Raw genomic sequence first — 25586 nt, 5'->3', positions numbered from 1 at the left:
TGACTTCAGAAAGAGTGCAATTCATAAGCATATAGTTGAAGTGATATTAAGAAAAAGATTAATACCAATCAGTATGTCGTCATGAGAATATGTTTGGAATGTGACACTATGCAAAACATCATGGAAGAGCAGGAGGTACCTCGACGTTCAAAAGAAGATCGGAGTGAGATAAACCGAGATATTTTGAGCATGCACCCGGGTTGCAAAAGCATCCTGTCTATAGAAAAATCATTGAAGAATTAGAAAGCACAATGTCATTATATTATATTTGCTGCCTTTTCCATCGAATTCTCTTTTTTCTTCTATCCTCATTCATTCAAGTCCTTTTTTAATATGAATACAAGCCAGGAATTGGAACAATAGGTATGGAAACATTTTAAGTGTATGTTACTAAAGAGTAAACAAATCTTAATTATAAAAAAAAGTTATGAATAATCATAATATGTATAGGGTGGGGGGGGATATTGAGCAACTCCATATATATGACATGGTACATGTTTTAAATACCTGTATCTCTCAGAGATAATTTCTGCCCAATATGCATGTTGGTTTTCCAATGCGTCCCATCCAATTTTTTGGCAAGAATCCGTAACACGAATTTCTGCTTTCGAAATATAGTTGCTAATAATTTGGAATAATGCTGGTTAACATTCAAGTATTTAAAAATAATAATAATAATAAACAGAGAGAAACATGACAAAAGGTTGAGGGTAAAGAAATCCCATGAAGCCTGAGATACTCTGAAACTTATCCACTCAATTATTAATATATTATTTGTTTTCTAATAGACGAGAAGATTCGCATGAGAGATTTTTCTATTCTTTTTCCGCTCTGAAATGTGTTTTTATCTTTTGCCATGAACATGGTGAGGAGAGTTTAGCAAATTCTAAAAGCTTTAATTAAGTAGTGCTAACTTGAGTTTTTAAACATAGTTGTTATACCTAGGTGTTGAGGTATGTTGATACCTCAATAAAATGGAACCCCTGAGCTTGGATACTTGGATCCACTAACAACCATAGCAAGAACAGGGACCAGCAACTTTATCACATAACTGTAAACTGTCAGAAGATGTTGATCATAGTAAAGCCTCAATAGTTTACCAATAAACTCAAGCAAGTTTCTATCTCCATGGGTGAGTGAAGTAAGCTCCAGATACCAAAATAATAATTTGTGTCCCTAGTTTCCCTTCTACTTCCAAAGTTTACTGAAATTTTGACACAGGTACTTTCCTGTGAGATGAAAGATTTAAGTCAAGATTACCATGGTGACATCAATGATAATATGTTTCTCTAGTTGTGCACCCTTCAATGCCTTAGCTCATCCATAACCTTTCCACTCTCCTCCTAAACATGTTCCCCTTAATGAGCCGCATTCACTAAATAATGGAAAATCATGGGTTTAAACATAACTAACAATTTTAATTACCCAGTCCAAAGTAAATTGTTGTGAGGTTAATCAAACAGCCTAGAATACAACGAGAAGAAAACATAAGAGAAGATGAAGTTGCCATTACATTGTCAGCTGTATTGCACACTACATGTGACGAAACTAGGTTAACATCCAAATCTAAGATTTTGTTGTCAATTGTTTTCGCAGAGCATGTAAACAGGAGTGCATTCAGGTTTGGGAGCAGGGTGGAGTCAGAGACTCAGAGATACCCAAGCAGCAGCAGTGAGATTCTGAATTGGGAGGAGCAGCAGAGGTGGCCTCTTAGGCAGGTAGAAGGTTCCTACAAAACTACAACGAAGTCCTAAGGTACCATCCTCATCAATTGGAATGTCCCAGGAAGCATGCTACCCATTATAATGCAATTTTGCGGACTTCCAGCAAGGAGACAGTCACTGGAAGTACCATCGTATTATATCCAAATTTAGATCCATCTTGGAGGATAGGATTGTTTTCTTCTTGCATCCCTAGGACGGCAAATGTGTTATCCGATTCTGTTGCTAAAGACAGTTATGAGAGGGTCACCCAAAACTGGCTACCAGTTTTTTTTTTTCTTAAATTGACCAGTCTTTTATTGATAATAATGAACACAAAAGACCTTATTTACAGAAAATTTAAATCCCACCTAGAATCGACCCATCATTTGGACCAAAATCCTTTAAGCATGCACTCCACCCGATTACATAAACTGGCTCCTTGTTTCCACTCTGATGATGCATTTCCCTTTTGGTTTTTAATAAAGTTTCCATTATCTTTCAAAAAGAAAAAACATGTTGACCCATCTTTGTGTCACATGAAGGTTAATCACCAGTCAACCCTTATAATCCCCAACATCAGCACCAAGATCTAACCTAGATCGAACATAATGGTAGTTCATGGATTGACCATGCTTCACATAAAGAATACTGCTAGAGGAAAGGTATCACCCTAATCAATCATGAAAGGGAACCAGTCAAACCTCAATATTATGCTATGACCAACAAGGCATCAAGATCTGAGTCATTCTTGCTTATTTAAAACATAAAAGTAGATATTATAAAGCAATTAATGATTGGCTAAAATGACCTTCAAATGAAGTACCAATTAAAATAAAATTAAAAAAATAATTAAAAAACAAAAATAAATAAAAAACAAAACTTAAACAGGAGGAACTAGCATTTCCTAATAATTACCCGTAGCTGTATCCCCGATAAAGAAGCTAATTTTTCCACCTCGCGATAGCCAAACCAAGAGCCATCCGATCTTTTCAAATTGAATGCAATTGTAGGACCGATGTCACGAGATAATACCTTTAAGGAGAAAATTTTCAACACATCACAAATTTATCATTGGGCAAAGAGTATAGAAGAAACTGACAAACTACAACAAAAGCATAGAATAAATAAAAGATATATAGAAGCATATGCACAAGATATTTTAGCCATTTGCATCAAGCTCAAATTTCTTGCATGCATGCTCCTCTGGAAGCACACATCATAATAATAGGTCAAGATCTATTAGTACCATGCTCAATCAAATGGAAGATCTTCTCGCTTACTATGGATTATCATGCTACCTCCTTTGAACTCAAAATCCACTACTAAAATTGCCATGGGAATAACATTTAGTCGGCCAGTGACTATTTCAATTGCCTCAGTTCAACCTATCTTTCTTTGATAAAGATTGATATGCTCCTACTCTTGCAAAAAATAAAAGGACTAACAAGGTCAGCTACCTAGCCAACCTTTATAATGTCACTGTCTGGATAAATCTCCCATTCTGAAATATGGAATGTATAAAAAACTTATACAAGATTTAGTTAGCCCAAATACAGCTTTGCAAGCGGTCATTCAAGCGACCTGGCATGTGTGGAGCATTGATGCAGGATCAATGCATGAACTGAGTAACATGTGAGATCAAATAGCCGAATTAATATATTTAATAAAAAACACAAACATCGCTATAATCATCACAAATATCATGAAAATCAAAAGAAAACCATGCATAATCCTAGCCTAAGCTACCAACACCGTAACTCAAGATCATTAAAATAAAAAGAAACTAGGATCTAATGGATGTAGGGACATCTAATTAGCATAGGATATAATCTATTTCAAAATAGGAAACCTAATATGACCTATGGTGAAAATTAGGATTTTGGCAATTTGATAAAGTAGGAAATTTAGGAAATTTAGGTTTAGGGTTAGGGTTTCAGGGATGGAAGAAAGAGGTTTTGATATAATGATGGTGGGAAACCAAAAAGGGCAGGTGGGTTTCACACGTGTGGCCGTATGGACACACGTGTGACGTGGGAGGATGAGTTTAGGTCGGTTAGGGTTTGAATTGGGGATGGGTATGGAAAAGTTGGGTTTGGGAGAAAATGAAGATTTAGGATGGGAGAATTAAGAATCTGAAGAAAATACGTGGAAGGGAAGAAAAGAGAAGATAGTGTGGGGATAAATGGAAACCTCAAACCTCCGTTAATGAAGATTAGCCTCGCACCAATCTTCCTTCCAAATCGCATGGAAGTATCTTCAAATCGCATGAAGATGGGAAAAGAAAGCAAGAGCTTTTCTCTTTTTTTATCACGAAATTCAATGAGGGAGAGGTCACACGCCCTCCTCTTTTATAGATCCAAGAAGTTTCAAAAATTACAAAAATCCCAGTCTTGTGAACTTTAATGAAAATAGTCATAGTCTAAATAAAATCAACTAAAACACTCATGATGCGTCCAAATATAAAATAATCAAAAACTAAATCCTAAAATATGATAAAGTCTAAAACTGACGTGGACGATCAACGATCGATGGCCCGATCATGTGATCCATGTGATCCAAAGGCCCGATCGTCGCGTCCCTCCGATCTAACCGTTTGTATCAATCCATAAAGTAGCCCATGTGCATCTTCCCAGTGTGGGGTCTCCCATATGCTTGCACATGCACATAGGGTCTTCAGCACGATCATGGGTACTCGTCTAGCCACAGGGAAATCGGCACGGCCCGCTTCCTCCTCTGATATGTACGTAAGGGTGATGTCCTCATCAAGTATCCAAGACATGCATCAGGTGGACCAATCATGGACCTAGCTCGAAATTCAAACCAATTGACAAAGATAATGACGAACTGTCTGAAAAGAACTTCCAATCCACATCCAACATACATGTGTGACCCGCTTAGTGAGTCGACCAGCCTAACTTGTTGTCAATCATCTAAAGGAATGAGCCATCCAATGCATAACAAGATGTCCTACACATGCCAGGTTGGCACAAGTGGTTAAATGTAGAGGTGCAAGCAGAGAGGTGCGCATGGCTTAACAAAAATCCTTAAATACATGCACACCCACATAAATGCACATAAAATGGCTCTAGGAAGTAGATGTTCGCCACTTGGGTTTCACAGATGGCTCAAAGAAAGATGATTTGTTTTATGGACAAAAAATTTGGGATCTAGTTATGAGAGGCGAAGTTTTCTAAGGAAAAGCTAACCAAGATGGATCAACTAACAAGTATAAAGTCAAACTTGTTGCAAAAGGCTATGCTAAAAAAGAAACCATTGGCTACTTTGAAGCCTTTGCACCCGTGGGTTGAATCAAATCCATTCAATTGTGGATATCTTGACTGCAAATCTGGATTTTGAATTGCACCGTATGTGAAGACCATGTTTCTCAACAGCAATCTCCATGAAGAAATTTATGAAACAACCTAAAGGCCACATTGTTGAAGGATAAGAAAACAGTGTGTATTTCTTAAGTCTTTATGTGTGCTGAAGCAGGAACTACATGTGTGAATTGTGATGCGAACAGTTCAAAACCAGCTTATAGAGCATTTGGTTTACTACAATTCTCAAATATCAATGAATCTTTACAAGTCTTGGGGAGGTTTATATTGGTGTCATCCCTGTATTTGTAGTGATATCTTATTAGCTAGAAATTACATTTTAGACTCATGGATGAAGTGAAGAACTAGTTGTGAAAGAGTTTTTACATCAAGCACAAAGGACAAGCAAGTTGTACAGTTAGGTAGAATATGGTCGGCTACATTTGAACAAAATCATTGCCTGTCCCAACCGCACTGAAAGTTAGTTGAGACTCAATGGCAAGTATTGCACCCTAGTTGTTACTACAATTAGAGCTTTGTCCAACACAAAATCTCACAAAAGAAAAATGCAAGATGTACCTTAGGCAAATGCATAGCAAGCCACATGTACACAGTGGCTTCTATTCAGCCCAGCATAGCCTATGTTGTTGGTTTAGAGAGCAGATATGCCAACAACCTAGGCGCGGAAAATTAGCAAGTTGTTCAAAGGATTATTAAATGTTTGTGTAAATTAGTGGAAAGAAAGATGGAACAGAGAAGAAGAAAAAGGGAGGAGGAGAATGCAGAGAGAGGAGAAAGGGCTGAAGTTAGGGTTCACAATATCGATATCTGCATATCACCAATACCAAGAAAATTGGGGAAACATGTAGAAAACAGTGGGCTTTTAGAGTGAAACTTCAGGAGATGCTAAAATACACATTTGTATATTTAGGAAAAAAAAACACTTGCAAAAAGAATGCATACATAATAAGTTTCCATTTAATGGGTGCCTAAAAGCATATGTTGTCGTAAGAAATTAGTTCGGTAATAACCAAAATGAGTTTGCATAATACAAATACATGTATCATACAATAACTAAGACATATAAAAGTAAATGAACTAAAGAAACATACCTATCTAGCCATCCATCCAACCATCCCATTTATCCAATCATCCCATTCATCCAACCATCCATCCATGCATCCATACATATACACACATACAAACATGCATTTCATCATACAACCATGTGCCCATAAAAAAATAATAATAATAACAAATAAATAAATAATTGAAATGGAAATTTCATTTTAATAACAGATTTTTGTTGAGCTGAATACATTAGCAATATTATCAAAATATCACTGATACACTAGCGATACAAATGACACTCGAAATTTACATAGTTGAGAATATTGGCGATACATTGGTGATATCGATACATTGGCTATACAAGCGACACCTAGAATTTACACAGTTGAAAATATTGGCGATAACAATACATCAACGATACTTAGCGATATATTGCCGATACCTGGAATTTCTTATACTACCAGTATTATCAATATCACCAAGCTTGGAGATAAGGATAATATCAGGGATGGTCTACACAATACCTACACCAAAACAACCCATCTAAGTGGGCCTATACAAGCCCATATAACATTCGTTAACACTCCCCCTCAAGCTCGAGCATAGATACTATCTATGCCATGCTTGAAATATGTGTAGCCTAAGTGGAGTGAAGAACCTTGGTGAACACATCAGCAAGTTGATCTTGATATCCAACATATGGAGTAGAGATTTCGCCACTGAAAACTTTCTCAAGTATGAAGTGACAGTTGACTTCGATGTGTTTAGTTCTTTTATGATAGACTGGATTGTTTTCTATATGTGAAGCAGCTTGATAGTCAGAAAATAACCGCATAGGTAGGTACACTATAAATCCCATTTCTTACAACAAAATTTCTTGATCCAGATCAACTCACGGGACGCATTAATCATTACTTTGTATTATGCTTTAGCACTCGATCAGGCTATCACACTATTTCTTGCTCCTTCATGTGACTAGATTTCCTCCCACAAATGTACAATATTCAGTAATGGATCGTCTACCTACTAAGGAACCTGCCCAATCAACATCTTAATATCCTATGATCCGAGGATGACAATTTTGTTTATTGAACTGTTGCTCCTTTGAGGTAACACAAAATTTGAATAACTGCTTCCATGTGAGGTACTTTTGGATAACTCATGAATTGGCTTACCATGCTCCCTGCATAAGATATGTCTAATCGAGTAATAGTTAAGTAGGTTTTTCAACCAATTTTTTGTAACTCCTCGGATCCCCCACTGCATCTCCTTGCTCACTTACAATCTGGTGATGAGCATGATGTCTGATTTAGGATTCCTATTTCAGAGAAAAAACTGTCTAAAAGCTTATGACATAATCATTGGCATTATTAGACCAAAACACAAACACTTTTAAATTAAACTGATTTTGCACTTCCACGTGGAAAGTCTTAAAAATAGAAAACAAAGCAAGTCTATCTTTCATTAAATAGGTTCCAAGGATTGCAATGAATTTCTCCCACACCTTTCAAACAAATAGGCAATTGATGAACAAGTGATCCACTATCTTCACTCCCCTTAAACATATCACACAACAATTGGGTTGCAAGTGATTGTTTCTGAAGGTTATCAATTGTGAGGATTCTATTTCTATCCACCAATCATGAAAATGCCGACACATTAGAAGCATCAACTGACCAAATCAAGTATAATCGACCACTACTTTCTTCCATAGGGGAGGATCTCAACAACTTATAGAAAGTGGACAAAGAACCACCCTAATTTATCCAAGGCCCACACCATATAGTTTTTCTCACCATCAGGCGATTTAAGACAATGAAGATGTTTTGGAAGCCGAACAAAGTCCTCCACTTCTTCCGATAAATTTCTTTGATAGAGGGGAGACCAAACCACGACATCACCCATGAGCGAGGTGCAAAGATCAATGATCACCTCCAAATCCACTGAAACCTTGGCTAGCCTCAAAAATGTAGAGAGGAGCAAGGTCTTCCCAACAGTGTTTTAAATATTGAAGATATTGGCCGATATATCCCACAATATATCTTGTATCCCACATGTGCGATACGAAACTCGCAAGTAGTGCGATATATCTCACGTGTTCGATTTGGTGAGCATTTTCAATTTTCGATCCCTTTTTTTTTTTTTGTAAATCATGTTAAATCAGCATCAAATTGTTACAAATACATGGTTTTTCATGTTTTGCATGAAAAAGCATGGATTGGGAGCTTCAATTTTGAGATTTGGAGGAGATGGGCTGAGTTGCCGAAAGTTGAAAAAATCAAAATTTCCCACTTGCTTGCAAATCAGTTGCAATCCTTGTGTCCAAACATGAAATCAAATATGTAACATAATCTAGTGATTCTTGTTTTTCTTTTAAATGTATTGCTTGTATTTCCACACGTCTTCTTATATTTATAAAATTATATGAATGAACTTTGAATATACTTGCATCAATTCAGTTAGACAAGACATAGATTAGGACCCCATAGAAAGAAAACCTATTATGTGCACTTATTTTTTGTAATGTTTTGATTTATAAGTGTGTTGATGTGTTTTTTAACAATCACTGAAGTTTCATTAAAAAAATCAACCAATTTCCCCTTGTTTCCAACAACAATGATACATTACGCGATACAACCGATATATCCCATGCGATAACCGATACGTATCTGTATCCCAAAGGTGCGATACGTAACATGATAACGATATTTCGAACACTGCTCCCCAATACACAGACCCTTTGAGAAATGAATCATTTTCCCATCACTCCAGGAGAAGTGGATCCCCTCCTTTAACTTGTTCACTAAACACATGACCCCCCTCTACAACCCCAACTCCTTATGAAGAAATGATTCCTTCACCTACCATCACCCACACTGAACTCCATATTTACAAACAATAAACTCTCTAAACAACCTTCCTTCCTCCACCCCCAAACCTCCACAACCACTTTCCTAGCAAAGCTTGATTCATTTGCTCCATATTCTTCACTACAGTTCTCCCCTCCCTGTATGGTTTGCACACCTCCTCCCATTTCAAATGATGGTATTCATGCTTTATCTGAGTGCCTTGCCACAAGAAATGTCTTCTTAACCTGTCCAACCTTTCGAAGATCAAAGTCAGGCACTTGAAAAGGGGAATCAAATATATTGGAAGATTTAACAAGGCAGCCTTGATCGATGTCAACCTACCCCAAATAGTAGATGCCTACCCCTACACCTTGACAACTTCCTTTCAACCTTTTCGATGACCTTGCCTCATAGATGTTTGGCAGGCTTGCCAATACAGAAGGGGAGCCCAAGATACTTCAACAAAGGCGATCCTATATTGCACCCAAAAACCTTTGCCAAAATGTGGCTCTTTGCCAGTAAAGTAGACATCAAACATTTCGCACTTCAAGATGTCGACATTTAGACGCAATAACACTTCAAAACATCTCACCAACTTTCTTAGGTTATCCACCATCTCAACCTTTACATCATATAAAAGGATGGTACCATCAGTGAACTGAAAAAGGAATATTAGAGACGATACACCCCACTCCCACCCCCCGCACGCGCATGCGAAAACCTCTAATCAATCCAATATATCAGCCGTTGTCTAACATCTTGCTTAGCGATTCAGATACAACTACGGAAAGGAAAGGAGAGAGCTAGTCCCATTCACTTAGGCCTCTCGACGCCAGGAAGAAACCTTTAGTGAATCGTTTACTAGCACCAAGAACCTCGCCGAACTAAGACACTCCTTCATCCATCTTTGACTGCAACCAAATCTCGCCAACATATAGTTAAGGAAACCCCAATCTATATGGTCGTACGCCTTTCAATGTCCAGTTTGCAAACAATCCCCTTCTTCCTTCCCCTGTACCTCAAATCCAAACACTCATGGGTCATAAGTGCGTTGTCTAAAATTTGCCTTCGCCGCACAAGCGTGCCTTGGGATTCGATAATATCTTGTCTAAACCCTCTCTAGATCTTGTAGCTAAGATTTTTATGAGATTTTTATATGGGCCTCCAATCAAACTAATAGGACAAAAATCACACAAATATTCCCCTCATCAATTTTCAGAATGATAGCTATGAACGAAGCCCCCAACTCCCGCGAAAGACGAACCCTCCCAAAATACGACTAGAAACCTAAACAAATCATCCTTCACTAGATCCCAAAAGGTCTAGAAGAATGCCAAAACAAAGCCATCTAAGCCCGAAGCTTTATCTCACCCAAAGAATACTCTGCCGCTTTAACATCTTCCGCTAGAAAAGGTTTCTCAAGGCCACACACGTCCAACGTAGACATCTGATTAAAAAGATAGATTGTCCAACTTTTCATATAATTACATGATGGTATTGCAAATTTGATGTTTATCCTCTATCCTCCTTCCTTTCAACATGACGCTATGAATCCCATTTTTCCTAACACAGGCACTTGCGATGGTGTGGAAGAACTTCGTATTTGTGTCCCCTTCTTATAGTCACATTGTGCGCGACCTTCACCTCCATTTGATCTTTTCTAGTAGTAGCTCATGTAGTCATGGGAGAGCTTGATCCACACATCCCCTCTTCAGCCGACAACTCACTACCCTCCATCACATCTATAGCTTGAATATTCCGCAAAATGGCCTCAACTTCTACTTCCCTTTTCCCCCAAAACCTTCCTTTTCCAATCATTTATCTTTCCTTTTAGAAGTTTTAATTTCATATGTAATTTAAAACTTATGAAACCTTCAACGTGCAATGAATTCCACTATTATTTCACCAAATTCAAAAAGCCTTCGACCTTGAGCGACATCGACTCAAACCTGAAAGGCTTACGCCCCCAATTCTCCTCGTCCACTTCCAAGAGAATTAGACAATGGTCGGAGACAGGTTTTGGGAGTCCTCTTTGCCGCACGAGAAGGTGACTATCGACCCAATTCGATGAAACCAAAAACAAATTGAGCTTCAACAATGCAACCCTTTCTTTCGCATTGCTCCAAGTATACTTAACATCTCTCATTGGTAAGTTCATTATCTCATTCCTCTCCACCCAATTCGAAAAATCCTGCACACTTGTAGTTATTCAACCACCATTTGATTTTTCAATGTGAATTTGACTATGTTGAAATATCCCCCCACTACCCACAGAACCTACAACCTATTCGTACCAAGCCAAGCTCCTCCCAAAATGCCGACCCAAGAGCAACCAAATTCGGCCCATAAACGAAAGTCCCCCATCCCATTTCTCCTTCACTCCCCAAACAAAATTGACAAGTTGGTTCTCCACTTATTACAACTTTGTCTCCTATAACTTCACTAGCTAAGCTTTAGCTCTTCAACATAGATAATTGATCTGAACTTGTTTCTCCTAGCTACACAAACCCTTGACAGTCCAACTAAGCAGCTTCATTAAAGCACCAATCGAACACCTTTGCCCTTTTCCCCATTTCTGGAGGAAGCAACTAAACCCTAATTAATAGAAGATTTGAGCCTATCTAACTCCCCCGACGACCTCATTCCTCCACAAACTAGAATAGGGTTTTATAATCGTCATCAGAGTCATCGAACGACACACCAATCATCCTCCCCACCTAGTCAATCGCCTCCTTTATCCACTTCCTCCCATTCACCAATGGGACATGCGCTCCCTTGCTCTCGATCAAGGAATCGATGCTCGTCACCAACAAGTCCTAACTACTGCACAAAACCACCCCCTTGCTTCTAACTTCTTGAATTGAGGGAATGTCCAGTGTAAAAAATGGATCAGCAACACCATCGAATCCCTAACCTTATAGCTTTGGAGATTCAGCTTCCTGGAGACTCTTCTTCATGCAACACCAACACCAAGGCTTGTTCCTCCAACGCATCTTCAACAGTAATAATGGGAAGCGGAATCATCTCCGTTGAAGGAGAAGAGAGAACCCTACTGTCAGAGGAAGGATCCATTGTCAATGATGGAAGACCAAGCCTCTCGTCTCCTCTCACACAGAGAAGAGGTCAAAAGGTCGAGAGGCACTTGATATAAACCCAAAATCACTTCACATGAGCAAGGAGGGTTAAAGATTGTCTCACGTGTCTCCAAATTTAAAAGTTCCACATGCATGGGAAGAAGCACATGCATCAAGAAAGCAACCTCCTCCCCATCTAGGACACGTAGTGGAGATTCCAACATAGACATAACATAGACCCAATCCAAACCAACATCGATCCAAAATGTAGCCCCAATTGCATGGACTCCAAGCCTAACACCATCCCATGAACCTATCACCTAAGCCCGCCCTCTTCCCCCACCTATCTCCTACACCTTCCTTGTAATCAAACGTGCTAGTGACCTAAAGCAATGCCTCAGCGCTTTGATCGCACAAGCGATACGTGTCCTACACCCCACCAGGTAGCCCCACATCTCATCCGACCGACGAGACAAACACCGTCATCTCTTGTTTTTCCACTGACATGTTGTTACGTGTTGACCTAATAAACGCTTCAACTTCACCAACCACCGAAACGCCTCTCATTTGTTACCACGTAGGGACACCTTGGTTTGGTGCTACGTCGAAGTAGCCAAATTGTGCTCCTTCACCTCCCTCTCACACTTCTTTGCACCCACTTTCTTTCCTTCATCTTCGCCACACCTTCAACAAGCACTGATCCTTCTCTTCCCCTTTCCTTACCTACTCAATCCTTACCAACAATTTTGCCTCCCCAACTAGAATGGACACTATCCAGAATGGTTTCCCTCTTCTCCTTCCTCACTAAGATTCTCACCATCCTCACTTCAACACAAGCTTTCATCATAAGGTCAATAAGCAGAACCTTCTCGATGTAAGACCCTATGCAGCAAACACATCAAAGAACTACAGATCAAGAGGCAAAGCCCTAATTAGGATTTAGATATCCACCATTTTGAACACTGACCTTTCAGACCACTTGCACAAAGCTTCCATCAAACCATTGTTGAGCACAACTCTAACAGGGAGGATTCTGTCCAAACTCACTGATGGTCTCAAATAGATCTACACTTCATGATCATTTATAATGCAGGGGCATTTTTAAACTAAGCTCGAGTGGGGTGGCCTATGGGATGCAAGAGCACACTCAAGGTGGGCAGGGGGCCTGTGTGAGGCATGTGGCTTGTATGAGGCCGAACCCATGTGATTTGGAGCCCACGAAGGGGCAAAGCCCATGGATTTGAGGCCCACAAGGAGTGTTTGGCCGAGGACCTAACCCATGGATGTGGGGCCTGGGCGATAAGAAAAAGGAATTAATTCACCATGCTCTATCAGTTCGAGCTTTTAGAGCAAGTGGTTAATTGTCTTGTATCAATTTAGATGCTTTAAGATACAGTCATTATTCTCCACGCTGCAAAAGAAGCTAGTCAAACACTCACCTCAACCACCAACACACTGATGAAGACATCCAAGCACCTTTTAGAGTTTATCAGAGGAGGAGAGTTGCCCTAATTTCTTAAAGGCTAGGTGATCATTACATAAGAGCCCATTGGGCCCAATTCGAGTTCCTAGCCACGTTGAAGACCGCACATGCATGATTGTGCATCTTTGAAGACCCCACACCAGGAAGATGCATGTGGGTTGCTTAGTTGAGAGTATTGGACCGTTGGATCCATTTATCGGACCATTGGATTTCGAATCGAACCTTTGGATTTCGTAAGATGGCCATCTCGAACATCGGACCATTTGATGGTAGGGTCGTCTTGATCGTGGATTTCGCATCTTAAGGGTGTTTTTTTGTAAAACCACCCCAAATAGAGTATATAAGGCTTGGACGTGTGACACCTAGGACATTATTGGCTATTAAATGAAATTTCTTCTTGCTTTGTTTTAGAGCAAAATTCCTCCTTGGATTGGAGTTTGGTGTGAAGTCGTGAAGTGATTCCACTTATGTTTTTTCTTTTATTCTCTTTCCAAGTAATCTTATTTTTGTTTTCTTCTCTTCTCATATTTTTTTGCACTTTCTTTTGTTTCTAACCAAAGACTATGACCACCATCACCCTAGTCGTCCGGACCACTCCCAAGTCATCACCCCACCCAACCGTACAAACAAACCAGTCCATATGACTGTACGGATATAAGAGCATAATTCTAGCTTAGACTATCCGTCCTACAACAAATTTTGGTATAAGAGCATAGGTTTAACATAGGGTTTAGTATGGTCCTCAAATTAGAATGGGACTTTCATGTTGCATTTGGAGTAGGGTTTTCATATTACTGTGTCCAGGATTAGCAGTCTTCCCATTCTCATCACATTACATCTAGAGTCCTTAGTTCTTAGGTTTCCCATTAGATACCCAGTTTATGCCCACATGTATTGGGAGCAGTGTTTTAAATAGCGGTAGCGTGTTGCGTAGCATTCAACCCTCCATAGCACGTAGCGAAATAGCGTAGCATTCAACCCTCCATAGCATGTAGCGAAATAGCGTATATACTTCTATTTTTTATTTATTTTTATTATTATTATTATTTTAAAGATAAATATGATAAATAGTAAGAAAAAAGCATATATATATATATATATATGTCACATTCCTCATAAATTCACCCATTCACACACCTCAGTGGGCCCCACGTGGGCCATGCTATAGAAAACAATGTGTTTGCACCCATTCACACACCTCAGTGGGCCCCACGTGAGCCATACCATAGAAAACAATGCATAGCCACAGAGATACTGAAAAAGAAATGAAAAAAATGATAAAGAACAAAAAACGGACAGTAACCAGCATTTTAAAAAGGAAAAAATGAGAGAGAAAAAAACTTAAAATAACAAGTTATTTTCACTATACATCGAAAGAAACTCACTGAGGGGAATAAGCGTCCCTATTGTTGTCTCAAGATGAGATTCAATTAATGAAAACTCTAAAATTTGAAGCTCCATAGCCGACCGGAACCTCCTTGTAGTCTCCAACAATCGGCCAAAGAAGCCCCTTCGATGGGCTTTTAGATTGCAAGATTGAAGAGGAGAGGAAGTTGCGTTCGGCATATGTTTCCAAAGGGTTTCGAATACCCTATTCGACTGCTTCTATTTTTTTTATTAACTTGAGTAGTTATGGTGGGAGTTCACCACTCTTTATAACAAAAAAAAAAAAAAAATGCAACATAGTGCACGCTACCTGCGCTACACGCTACGACCCCTGTAGTTCGCTACACGCTAGGACATTTGGCACGCTACGTAGAGCTACGGCAGCGCTACTGAAAACACCGATTGGGCATGGTTTTGGTCTACACCTCAAAATGAGTTTAGAATAGCTTACCAAGGCTATCAATGACATAAGTAACTGTTTTGCGACTCTTGATGCCCAAAGTAGAGCCACCAACAACTAACTAGTGAAGACCAACACTCACGTAACCCAGTTGGAAACTTCCCTCCAGGCGAACCTCAACGATGGGGAAGATGACCAATCTCAAGCGGGTGATCAAGTTGGAGGACGTGGAAGAGACCGTGGCCGAGGTGTTAACCGTGGTAAAAATTGATAGTGGCAGTTGCCTCCGCTAACACTGTATCTCGTTGGGTTTGAAACTCGTCCCTCACCCTCAGCCCTATCGAGTTTTATGGGTTGATGCGTCCTCGACACCAGTTTCTCAACGATGTCTTAGTCCTATTCAGTTTGCTTCCTACAAAGACACGTGGTGTGATGTTTCGCTTATGGACATAGACCACATCATTTTGGGTAGGGCTGTAAGGTGGGCGGGTTCAACCTGACTGACCCGACATTGGGTTGGGCTTGGGCAGGATGTATCGAGTTTGCTCTCGGGCCTAGGCCATACAAACGCCAACCCAATAAAACTTGGGTTGGACTCAGGTTGAGGTCTTAGGTTGCCCGACCCAACCCCAACCCGATCAATATATAAGTTCCTTCTAAGATCATCTATGTTGAAGGCACAGGAAATTCCAATGCCATCGGGTTTCATTGGTCCACATCATTTCCGATGACTCAAGCTAACAAGATACACCAGATTTCTCCCTCCCAAATAGATTGCTTGATACACAATACAACTTTTAAAGGAGTAGTGGTCCTATAATTTTGCTTGTTTGTTTTTTCAAAAAAATGTTCTTTATGATAAATAACTACATATATAATTAATAAAATTATAGGAAAAGAAAAGAAAACTTGTATTGAAAATATAATAGACTAATGTAATAATGAAAATATTAGCATATATTTACCCGACCAACCCGGCCAACCCAACCCAACCCGCTCGACTTTTAGCCCTAATTTTGGGCAGACCTTGGCTATATGGTCGTGATGTGATACTATTCGGCTATTCAAATACAAGTTCATTTATACATGAAGGTAAGACGATAAAGCTAAATCCTCTTCCGACCAAAAGCACCACGAAGAAGGAAGACATCAAAAAGGGTGACCCAAAAGATGTGAGGAAGTCCCAACCTAAGTCTCTCCACATAATAAATGCCAAAGAGTATGAAACAGAGACTAAGGCTAATTCAATGGTGTATGCTCTCGTAGCAAGAGAGGTCACATCCAAGGTTAGTGTAGAGTTGCCACCTGAAGTGATTCCAATATTAGAGGAGTTTAGCGATGTTTTCCTTGAGGACCTACTGGATGAGCTTCCACACAATTGGGGACATTCAGCATGCCATAGATCTTGTCCACGGGTCAACTCTACCAAACCTTCCTCATTACCGAATGAACCCCACGGAGCATGCAGAGTTGAAGAAGCAAGTTGATAAGCTTCTTAAAAAAAGGGTTCATTCAGGAGAGTTTGAGTCCATGTGTCGTGCCAACCCTCCTCACGCCTAAGAAAGATGGCACTTGGCGTATGTGCGTGGACAGTCGGACCATCAAAAAGATCATGGTCAAGTAACAGTTTCCCATACCGCGTCTTAACAACATATTGGATATGATGGTCGATGCCACGATCTTTTCCAATATTGACCTCAAAAGCGGGTATCATCAAATAGGTATTCGCCCAAGAGATGAATGGAAGACAACGTTCAAGACGAATGATGGGCTATGCGAGTGGTAAGTCGTGCTTTTTGGCTTGACCAACGCTCCGAGTACATTCATGAGAGTGATGACCCAAATGTTGAGGCCCTTTATGGGTAAGTTCCTGGTGGTATATTTTGACGACATCCTCATTTATGGTACCTCCAAGGAACAACACCTCCACCATTTGAGGCAAGTTTCTTGGGTCCTTAGGATAGAGAAATTATATGCCAACCTGAAGAAGTGTTATTTCATGTCTGACAAAGTTATCTTCTTAGGGTTCATTGTTTCATCTGAGGGCATGTCTGCAAATCCCAAGAAAATCAATGCTATATTAAGTTGGCCTGAACTGCAAAACATTCATGAGGTGCGTAGCTTCCACAATTTAGCCACTTTTTATAGGCAGTTCGTTCAAGGATTTACTTCCACTATGGCTCCCATTACAAACTGCATTTAAAAAAGGAGAGTTCAAATGGACTAATGCTACCTTTAAGGTGTTCAAGGAGATTAAGGACAAAATGATTGAGGCTCCTGCCATGTGCCTTATTGACTTTTCTAAAATCTTCAAGGTTGTGTGTGACGCATCTGGTGTATGTATAGGTGTAGTACTTAACCAGGAAGGGCACCTTATCGCCTATTTTAGTGAAAAGTTGAATAAGGCAAAGCAACGATATTCTACCTATGACCAGTGTTCGAAATATCGATATCGAGTTACGTATCGCATCCTTGGGATACAGATACATATCGGTGATCGCACGAGATATATCATTTGTATCAAGTAATTTATCGCACTTTTTGGGAAACATGGGGAAACATAGGAAATGGTTGAATTTTTCAATGAAACTTCAAAGATTATTAAAAAAAAAAAAAAAGTAAAGAAAAAAGATCTTAATGCACACTTTTAAATCATAACATCTCAAAAAAGAAGTGCATATAATAGGTTTCCTTTGTATAGGGTCCTAAGCTATGTGTTGTCTAACTAAACTAATGCAACTATATTCAAATTACATGCATAACATTTGGAGTGTATGTGATTATCATTTCATCAAACACTCCTAAATACTTTAGAATTAGTCTTAATTGACAGCTGGTTGAAGGGAAATTTCGAAGGAAAAAAAATAATATTTTTATAAATTTTTTTATTTTTTTATTTTTTATTAAAAATGATTTTTATTTTTTGAACATCGACAAGGACTTAACAAATCAGTAGATCAACCCTCATACATGATTGATTTCATGTTTGAAGTGCAACATTGCAAGCAATTTAGGAGAAATTGGGAAATTTTCGAATTTTCCACAACTTGGATCACCTACACTCAAAAGTTTGAAATTAAAGTGTATGTGATTACCATTTAATTAGTCTCAATTGATAGCTGGTTGAAAGAAAAAAATTTAAAAAAAAAAAAAAAAAAAAAAAAAAAATGGAGAATATGAAGAACTAATGGATATTGAAATCAAAGCTCCAACTCTATGATTTTTCATGCAAAACATGAAGAACCAATAGATTTATAACCATTTGACACTAATTTAACATAACTTCAAAAAAAAAAAAAAAATCAAAAATTGAAAATGTTCACCAAATCAAACATGTGGGATATATCGGCTCTACCTATGAATTTCATATCACGCAGGTGGGATATAAGATATATCATAGGATATACCAGCTGATATCATCGATATTTAAAACATTGCCTATGAAAAGGAATTCTACACGGTAGTGCAATCTATGACATTGGCGACATTATCTACTAACGCAAGAGTTCGTCTTGTTTTCTGACCACGAGGCCTTGCGATACCTCAACTTCCAAAAGAAATTAAACCCAAAGCATGCCAAGTGAGTTAAGCTTCTCCATGAATATACCTTTGTTTTGAAACACAAGGTCGGGGTCGAGAGTAAACCTATCGATGCCCTTAGTCGTAGAGTGGCGTTACTCCAATCCATGAGCGTGGAAGTCACTGGTTTCGAACAATTGAAAGGAGAGTATTCAGTGTGCCCAAATTTTAAGGAAGTATACATGCCACTTTTAGATGACCAGTTGAGGAGTGATAGTGGGTTCATCCTTATTGATGAGTTTTTATTTAAAAGCAACAAGACTGTGCATTCCCCGTACCTCACTTCGGGATTTTCTAGTTTGGAAGCATCATGTCGTAGTAGCCAGTCATTTCGGTAGAGACAAGACTATTGACGTTGCCAATGATAGAGGTTTTATTAGCCTAGGCTCAAGCGAGAAGTGGCCAAAATCATCGAGCAATGTAGGACTTGTCAATTGGTAAGGCAAAAAAGGCAAAAAACATTGGATTATATACACCCTTGCCAGTGCCACACGCTTCGTGGCAAGATATTAGTATGGATTTCATGCTTGGGCTACCCAAGACGATCAAAAAGCATGATTCCATCTTTGTGGTGGTGGACCGTTTCTCGAAAATGGACCATTTTCTACCATGTTCCAAAACATCTGATGCCACTAACATTGCCAAGCTTTTCTTTGGAGAAGTGGTTCGCTTACATGGTTTGCCATAGACTCGCTTCCATGGTTTTCCATAGACCATTGTGTTTGATAGGTATATGAGATTCATGAGTTATTTCTGGAAGACACTTTGGCATATGATGGTTACAAGACTCCAGTTCTCGTTAGCATACCATCCCCAAACTGATGATCAAACGAAAGTGGTTGATCAAAGATTAGGAAATTTGTTACGATGTCTTGCGAGTGACCATATTAGGACTTGGGATTTAGTTTTACCAGTTGCATATAATAGTTCAGTCAATAGGTCGATAGGCATGAGTCCTTTTGAGGTAGTGCATGGTTACAAGCCTCCCATGTCAGTCTTCCATAGACCTTCAAAGTCCGTAGATGCATCTGCACAACATATTCATGACTTGCGTGCTGAAATTAAGAAATGGATTAATGTGAGCAATGAAAAGTACAAAATATTTGTTAACACTCATTGCAGGTTTAAAGAATTTCAAGTAGATGATTATGTGATGATTCGGATAAGGCCGGAATGGTATCCCCAAGGGGCCGTGAAGAAATTAGAAGCATGTAGTGCAGGACCTAAAAAAATATTGAAAAGATTAGGTTGCAATGCGTATATTGTAGATCTTCCACCTAACATGGGAATTTAGTTCTACATTCGATGTGGAAGATCTTGTGTCTTTTGAAGGTCTGGCAAGTCCACCCGATAGCCTTTCTCCCGACCCTCACGTTGGCCCAGGTGGTGGTGTTTCCGACTTGTCCCATGACCCATGGCTCTTGCCAGACCAGCCTTCTCAGCATTTACCTCTTTTACCATCCATACCTACCAAAAGAGAAGAGATAGAAGGTATCTTGGATGAACAAGTGGTTTCTACCAGACAAGGAGGTTTCCAGAAATATCTTGTCAAGTGAAAGAATAGGCCAGAGTCAGACAGTACATGGATTACAGAGACCAAGCAACAAAGACTAGACTCGAATCTTCTAAAGCGTTATTGCAGTTTTATTTCGCTAGAGGCCAACTCTTCTCAGCTAAGGGGAGTTGACATCGAGCACCTTTTAGAGTTTATCGGAGGAGTAAGAAAGTTGCCCCAGCTTCTTTATGGCTAGGTGATCATTACATGGAGCGCAGTGGGCCCAATTCGAGTTACTAGCCACGTTGAAGACCCCACACACATGATTGTGCATCTTTGAAGATCTCACACTACGAAGATGCATGTGGGTTGCTTAGTTGAGAGTATTGGACCATTGAATCGATTGGATACATCTATCGGACCGTTAGATTTCGCACAATGGGCCATCGTGATCGTTAGACCATTTTAATGGTTGGGTCATCTTGATCGTGGACTCATATTGGACACTAGTTTTACCTATTTTGTTTGGTTAGTTTGATTATTTTGATTTATTTTATGATTTAGTTGATATTATGGGTGTTTTGGACATTTTATAGTATTAAGGGTGCTTTTTGTAAAAACACCCCAGATAGAGGATATAAGGCGTGGACGTGTGAAGCCTAGGTTATTGGCCATTTAATGAAATTTTCTTCTTGCTTTATTTTGGAGCAAAATTCCTCCTGTGATTGGAGTTTGGTGTGAAGCAATGGAATGATTCCAATTATCTTCTTTCTTTTATTCTCTCTCCAGATAATCTTATTTTTGCTTTCTTATCTTCTATCTTTTTTTCCATTTTCTTTTGTTTCTAACCAAAAACCATCGCCACCATCACCCTAGCCCTTCCGAACCTAACCCAAACCATCACCCTAGCCATCTGGACCACTCCTAAGCTGTCACCCCACCCAACCGTACGGACAACCTAGGTCATACGATCGTACGGATAGCCCTACCCCCCTCTCCCCCGTCTTGCATCTTCGTTTCCCATCTTCACACCCTAATTCCCTAGATTCCCAAACCCTATTATTAAACAAACCAACCAAAAAAAAAAAAAAAAAATCTAATTTTCAAAAACCCTAATTCTCGAAAACGTAATTCTCAAACCCCAATTCCCAATTCCCAAATCCTAAAACCCTACCCCTAACTTACCCAAACCCTAATAAAACCAAGTGATTTCCTTTGAATTAAGATTTATCCCTATGCTAGATGGAAGTTCCACCTTCCATGTCCTAATTAACCAATATCCTCTAAGACATATACTGCAAAATTGTCGGTAGTCTTGAACTCTTTAACCTTGTGATGGATTAGCTTTATTTTGTGTTTTGATTTCTCTAATTAATCCATTGATTAATTACATTGCATCATTCAAAGTTAGACTATCCATCCTGCATCACCCAAGGATGAATATGCACCTCTGGGCCCTCCCTTTTCTCCACCCACACCCACTTGCCCTCCTTTGATGCTTCCACCACCTCTCTCATGGCCTCAATTCCCTTCTCCTCTTCTCACATTAACGAACCCCTACCACAACATCACGGGAAGTGTGAGGTCCCCTCGATTCCTGACCCCTACAGCTCCCCTTCAAGACTTCATCTCCCCAACTACCTAACCTACCGAGCTGCCCTTCTCCATCATTCTCACCCCTTTGTTGAGGGCAACCCCTTTCACGACCTCCAGTCCATACATGTCCACTACACCAAGAGCTTTTTCCCATCAAATCTTTTGTCATTCAACAATGCAATGGCTCGATTCACCTCTTCGTCCTTTTCATTCTTACAAAAGCAAATCCTTGATGGCTGACCCCCCTTACTCCGTGGTATCACCGCCTCTATGGTCTTATGTTATTTCCGAAAACCCTAGAGAAATTATGCTTAGTCCAACCCTCCAGGAAGTTCTCCACGAACAACGTTGGAAACTCCTACAAGGACCTAAACATGAGATCCTTCCCTCTAGATAATTTGAGCATTACTTCCTATTGACCTTAAATCACCTTTCCGAGTCCTTGGCTCTTCGTCTACATTCCCATTTGCTTCAAGGACCATCTTTCCCTTACCCTTGTTTGTTCTTTATCCCCTATTCCCATCACCCCCATTCCATCCCTTTAAAACCTCCCTTCTCCCCCCATACTCCCCCTCCACCTCCCTTCCCTAAGAAATTCCATTCCCCTGTGCCTCTCTTTCCACCCCCCGAGAAACTCTCGCTTCCCCTCTATCTCCAAACACCACGTCCCGTTGCTCTCCCTCGAACCTTCTACTCCGCATGCCCACCTTGGAAGGCTCCAAGAAGATCCTCCGTTGAATCCCTTGTGTCCTCTAATGAGATCTACCTCATCCATTCTCGCCCTCAACTCCATGTTCACCTTCGATCTTGCATTCTCGAATGACCATATCATGCAATATTTTGAAATACCACAAGATATCATCATGATTCCTTTATAAAGTTCCCCAATAAGGTCAATACATGTGATATGAATCAACGATATCAAGCCAACACTAGAGCATGGGAGATGAAAAAAATTCATAGTCTGAGGATTTTTTAGGGAATCTTTTGGTGGGAATCATTGGGCACATGTATTTTTGCTTCTTTTTTCCCTTTTTTTGGTCTTTGGATATATCATATGTGTTTGGTACTTGTATTGTATAATTTATGAATTACATGAACTCTTTGATCTAATTATCTGACTTCTGTCATACATCACATAGTTTATGACCTCATCCAAAGGAAACTTATTATGCATTCTTTGTTTTTGTAATATTTTAAGTTCTAGCGTAATCATGTCTCTTTTAACATATCCATCATTTTCCCAATGTTTCCCTCGGACAGTGATACATTCCTCGATATGTGAGATGGATATGTTTTTGTATACCAAGGATACTATCAATGCATCAATACCGATACTGAAAACACGGAGAGGGAGATGGAGGCAAGTCTAAACCTAAAGATATTGATGATGGCATTAGTTAGATAGAAGCATCTAACCCTCCAAATATGAAGGTGATGCTCTGTTATCTTATGATATTTTTACATATATTTAGCAATATGGATGAATTATGTTTTCTTTAAAGTTCAAATGTACCAGTTCCAAAGTTTTAAACTTACATATTGAGAAGGATGTCGCCCACATAATTCAAGCTAGGTGAAGAAATAGAGATGTGCCTCTGGAGTTTTACGTGATCATCAGGTACCACTCAAACTAAAGGGGAAATTTTATAAGATAGCTTTAAGACCAGCCATGCTTTATGGGCAGAATGTTTGGCAATTAAGGAACAACATATTCATAGAATGGGTGTAGCTGAAATGAGGATGTTAGGATGGATAAGTAGCAAGACGAGGAAGGATATGATTAGAAATAAATGCATTCGAGGGAACTTAGGAGTAGCACCAATAGGTAAAAAGAAGAGGGGAAGTAGATTTAGATGCTTTGGTCGTGTATAGCAAAGACCAAGAACTGCACTGATTAGGAGTGAGTTGGTACAAGTTGAAGGCAATAAAAGGGCAAGGGGAAGGCCAAAAGGGCATGGATGGAGGTTGAAAGAAAAGACCTATTGTTGAACTAAAGGTCTGGCCCTTGATAGAATGGAATGTAATACTAGGATCCATGTAGGCGACCCCAATTGATTGGGATAAGTCTTAGATGATGATGCAATGATGATATGGATTAGTTATAATGAATAGGAAGAAAGAAGAATAAACAAAGATCAGATTTTATCATTGCCGCACTAGAAATTTCAAGCTTCGTGTGACTAATTACCTCACCCAGACCTTTGTTTCATGATTTATATTTATTTGTATGAGCCCACCCTTCTTCACTATGACAATGTAAACATTGTTGCAAATCTAGTGGTGCGTGCATACACAAAGCATATAAATTTTGATTACTGCCCCATTCATGAGAAGATAGCTCTCAAAGACATTTGGATTACAAGTATACTGTCCAAATACCAAGTGGTTGATGGGTTCACAGAATCTTTGAAAAAAAAAAAGAGAGGATTTGTTAGCTTTAAAGGAAGTTGAGATTTGTCCAATCTCATTTACTAACTTGAAGTATATGGAATTTTCAGTGGATATTTTCCTACTTTTATACCTTAAATTGTTTTATATGCTAATATAATACTTGGCCATCTTGTAGTTTTATCTTTAAACAAATAAGAATTCGTTCCCTCTTTCAACATGTTTTGTGTGAAAGAGATCCAACCATTTCATCAGTCTCCAACAAAAATTGAGTATCAAACATAAAAAGTCCTTCCTGTGGACTATGCAATTACATTACATGAGTTTCCATCGACACCAGACAATGATATATTAAATAGAGTAAATACTTGATCTTATGTTATTTCGCATACATATAATTCAACTCAAAATATATAAATCCCCATTTCTTGGTTAAGTAGAAAACAACCTTGGCAGCATTTGTTCCATACAGGACGCAAACACTAGCTCCATTACCATGCCTCAACGCCAAAAGCGTACTCCTCACATAAACAGCTAGAGAAGCAGTGTGCCTTCAAGGAAACAGAATAGATCATGTTCAGAACTTCCGTTTTTTGTTAACAAAACATCAACACTCAAGTTTTCAAGCATGTAAAGAATATACTAATGAAAATAAATGTCATATGATGCAACAATGCAGAAACACTTCAACAAGTAACTCCTATCACATTTCAGCAAGTACCAAGCGTTCAGACCACAAATCGACAGTTTAAATGATGCAGCCAAAGTACACCCATGTATCCATTGTGTGGAGCCTACTAGATTGAACAAGAATTCTCAAGAAAAAGGGTTACATAGGCCCCAAGATGATGATGTCATTGTGATTTCGTGTTGGTTTTAATAGTGAAGGGTGATCCATGTTTTCTAGGAAAGAAAATCAAGGGGGTCAGTCATTTTAGGTTTGTAGTGAATGATGAAGAAAAGAGAACAAAAGAGAAAAAGAAAAGTGAGAGAAGGAGACGAGAGAGCTTAGAATGCTTCACAAACCCGCATCTCTTTTATTACAATTAGGGGAACTGCTTAATACAAGACAATTACGGTTATACCCCTCTGACTAAAAGATAAAATAAACTAATGACTTTTAGGCCTAAAGATTATAGCCCAACCAAATGACAAAGGGCCAACATAAACCCAACATATGAGGACCATATTTCCTTGTTAGCAACATTCTTCCTAATGAAGTGACAGTTGACTTCAATGTGC

At 39.2% G+C, this 25586-nt stretch overlaps 1 protein-coding gene across 7 annotated transcripts in view; it reads right to left on the bottom strand.

The window, feature by feature from the left end:
* The window catches only part of LOC131228524 (molybdenum cofactor sulfurase), a 186266-nt gene that overhangs the window by 97772 nt on the left and 62908 nt on the right, over positions 1–25586 (bottom strand). For 4 of the 7 annotated variants that reach the window (XM_058224221.1, XM_058224220.1, XM_058224222.1 and 1 more), the window contains exons 11-13: positions 24793–24895; positions 2619–2735; positions 140–217 (exon numbers count right to left, since the gene is read on the bottom strand). In XM_058224221.1, coding sequence (XP_058080204.1) covers positions 140–217; positions 2619–2735; positions 24793–24895 — 298 coding nt within the window. The remainder of the gene's footprint in view (positions 1–139; positions 218–2618; positions 2736–24792; positions 24896–25586) is intronic. The other 3 variants (XM_058224226.1, XM_058224227.1, XM_058224225.1) reach the window with 2 other exon arrangements.

The sequence above is a fragment of the Magnolia sinica genome, chromosome 16 (assembly GCF_029962835.1).
Source record: "Magnolia sinica isolate HGM2019 chromosome 16, MsV1, whole genome shotgun sequence".
Lineage (NCBI taxonomy): Eukaryota > Viridiplantae > Streptophyta > Magnoliopsida > Magnoliales > Magnoliaceae > Magnolia > Magnolia sinica.
Note: the sequence above shows the minus strand (reverse complement) of the source record. Positions and strands in the feature narration are given on the sequence as shown.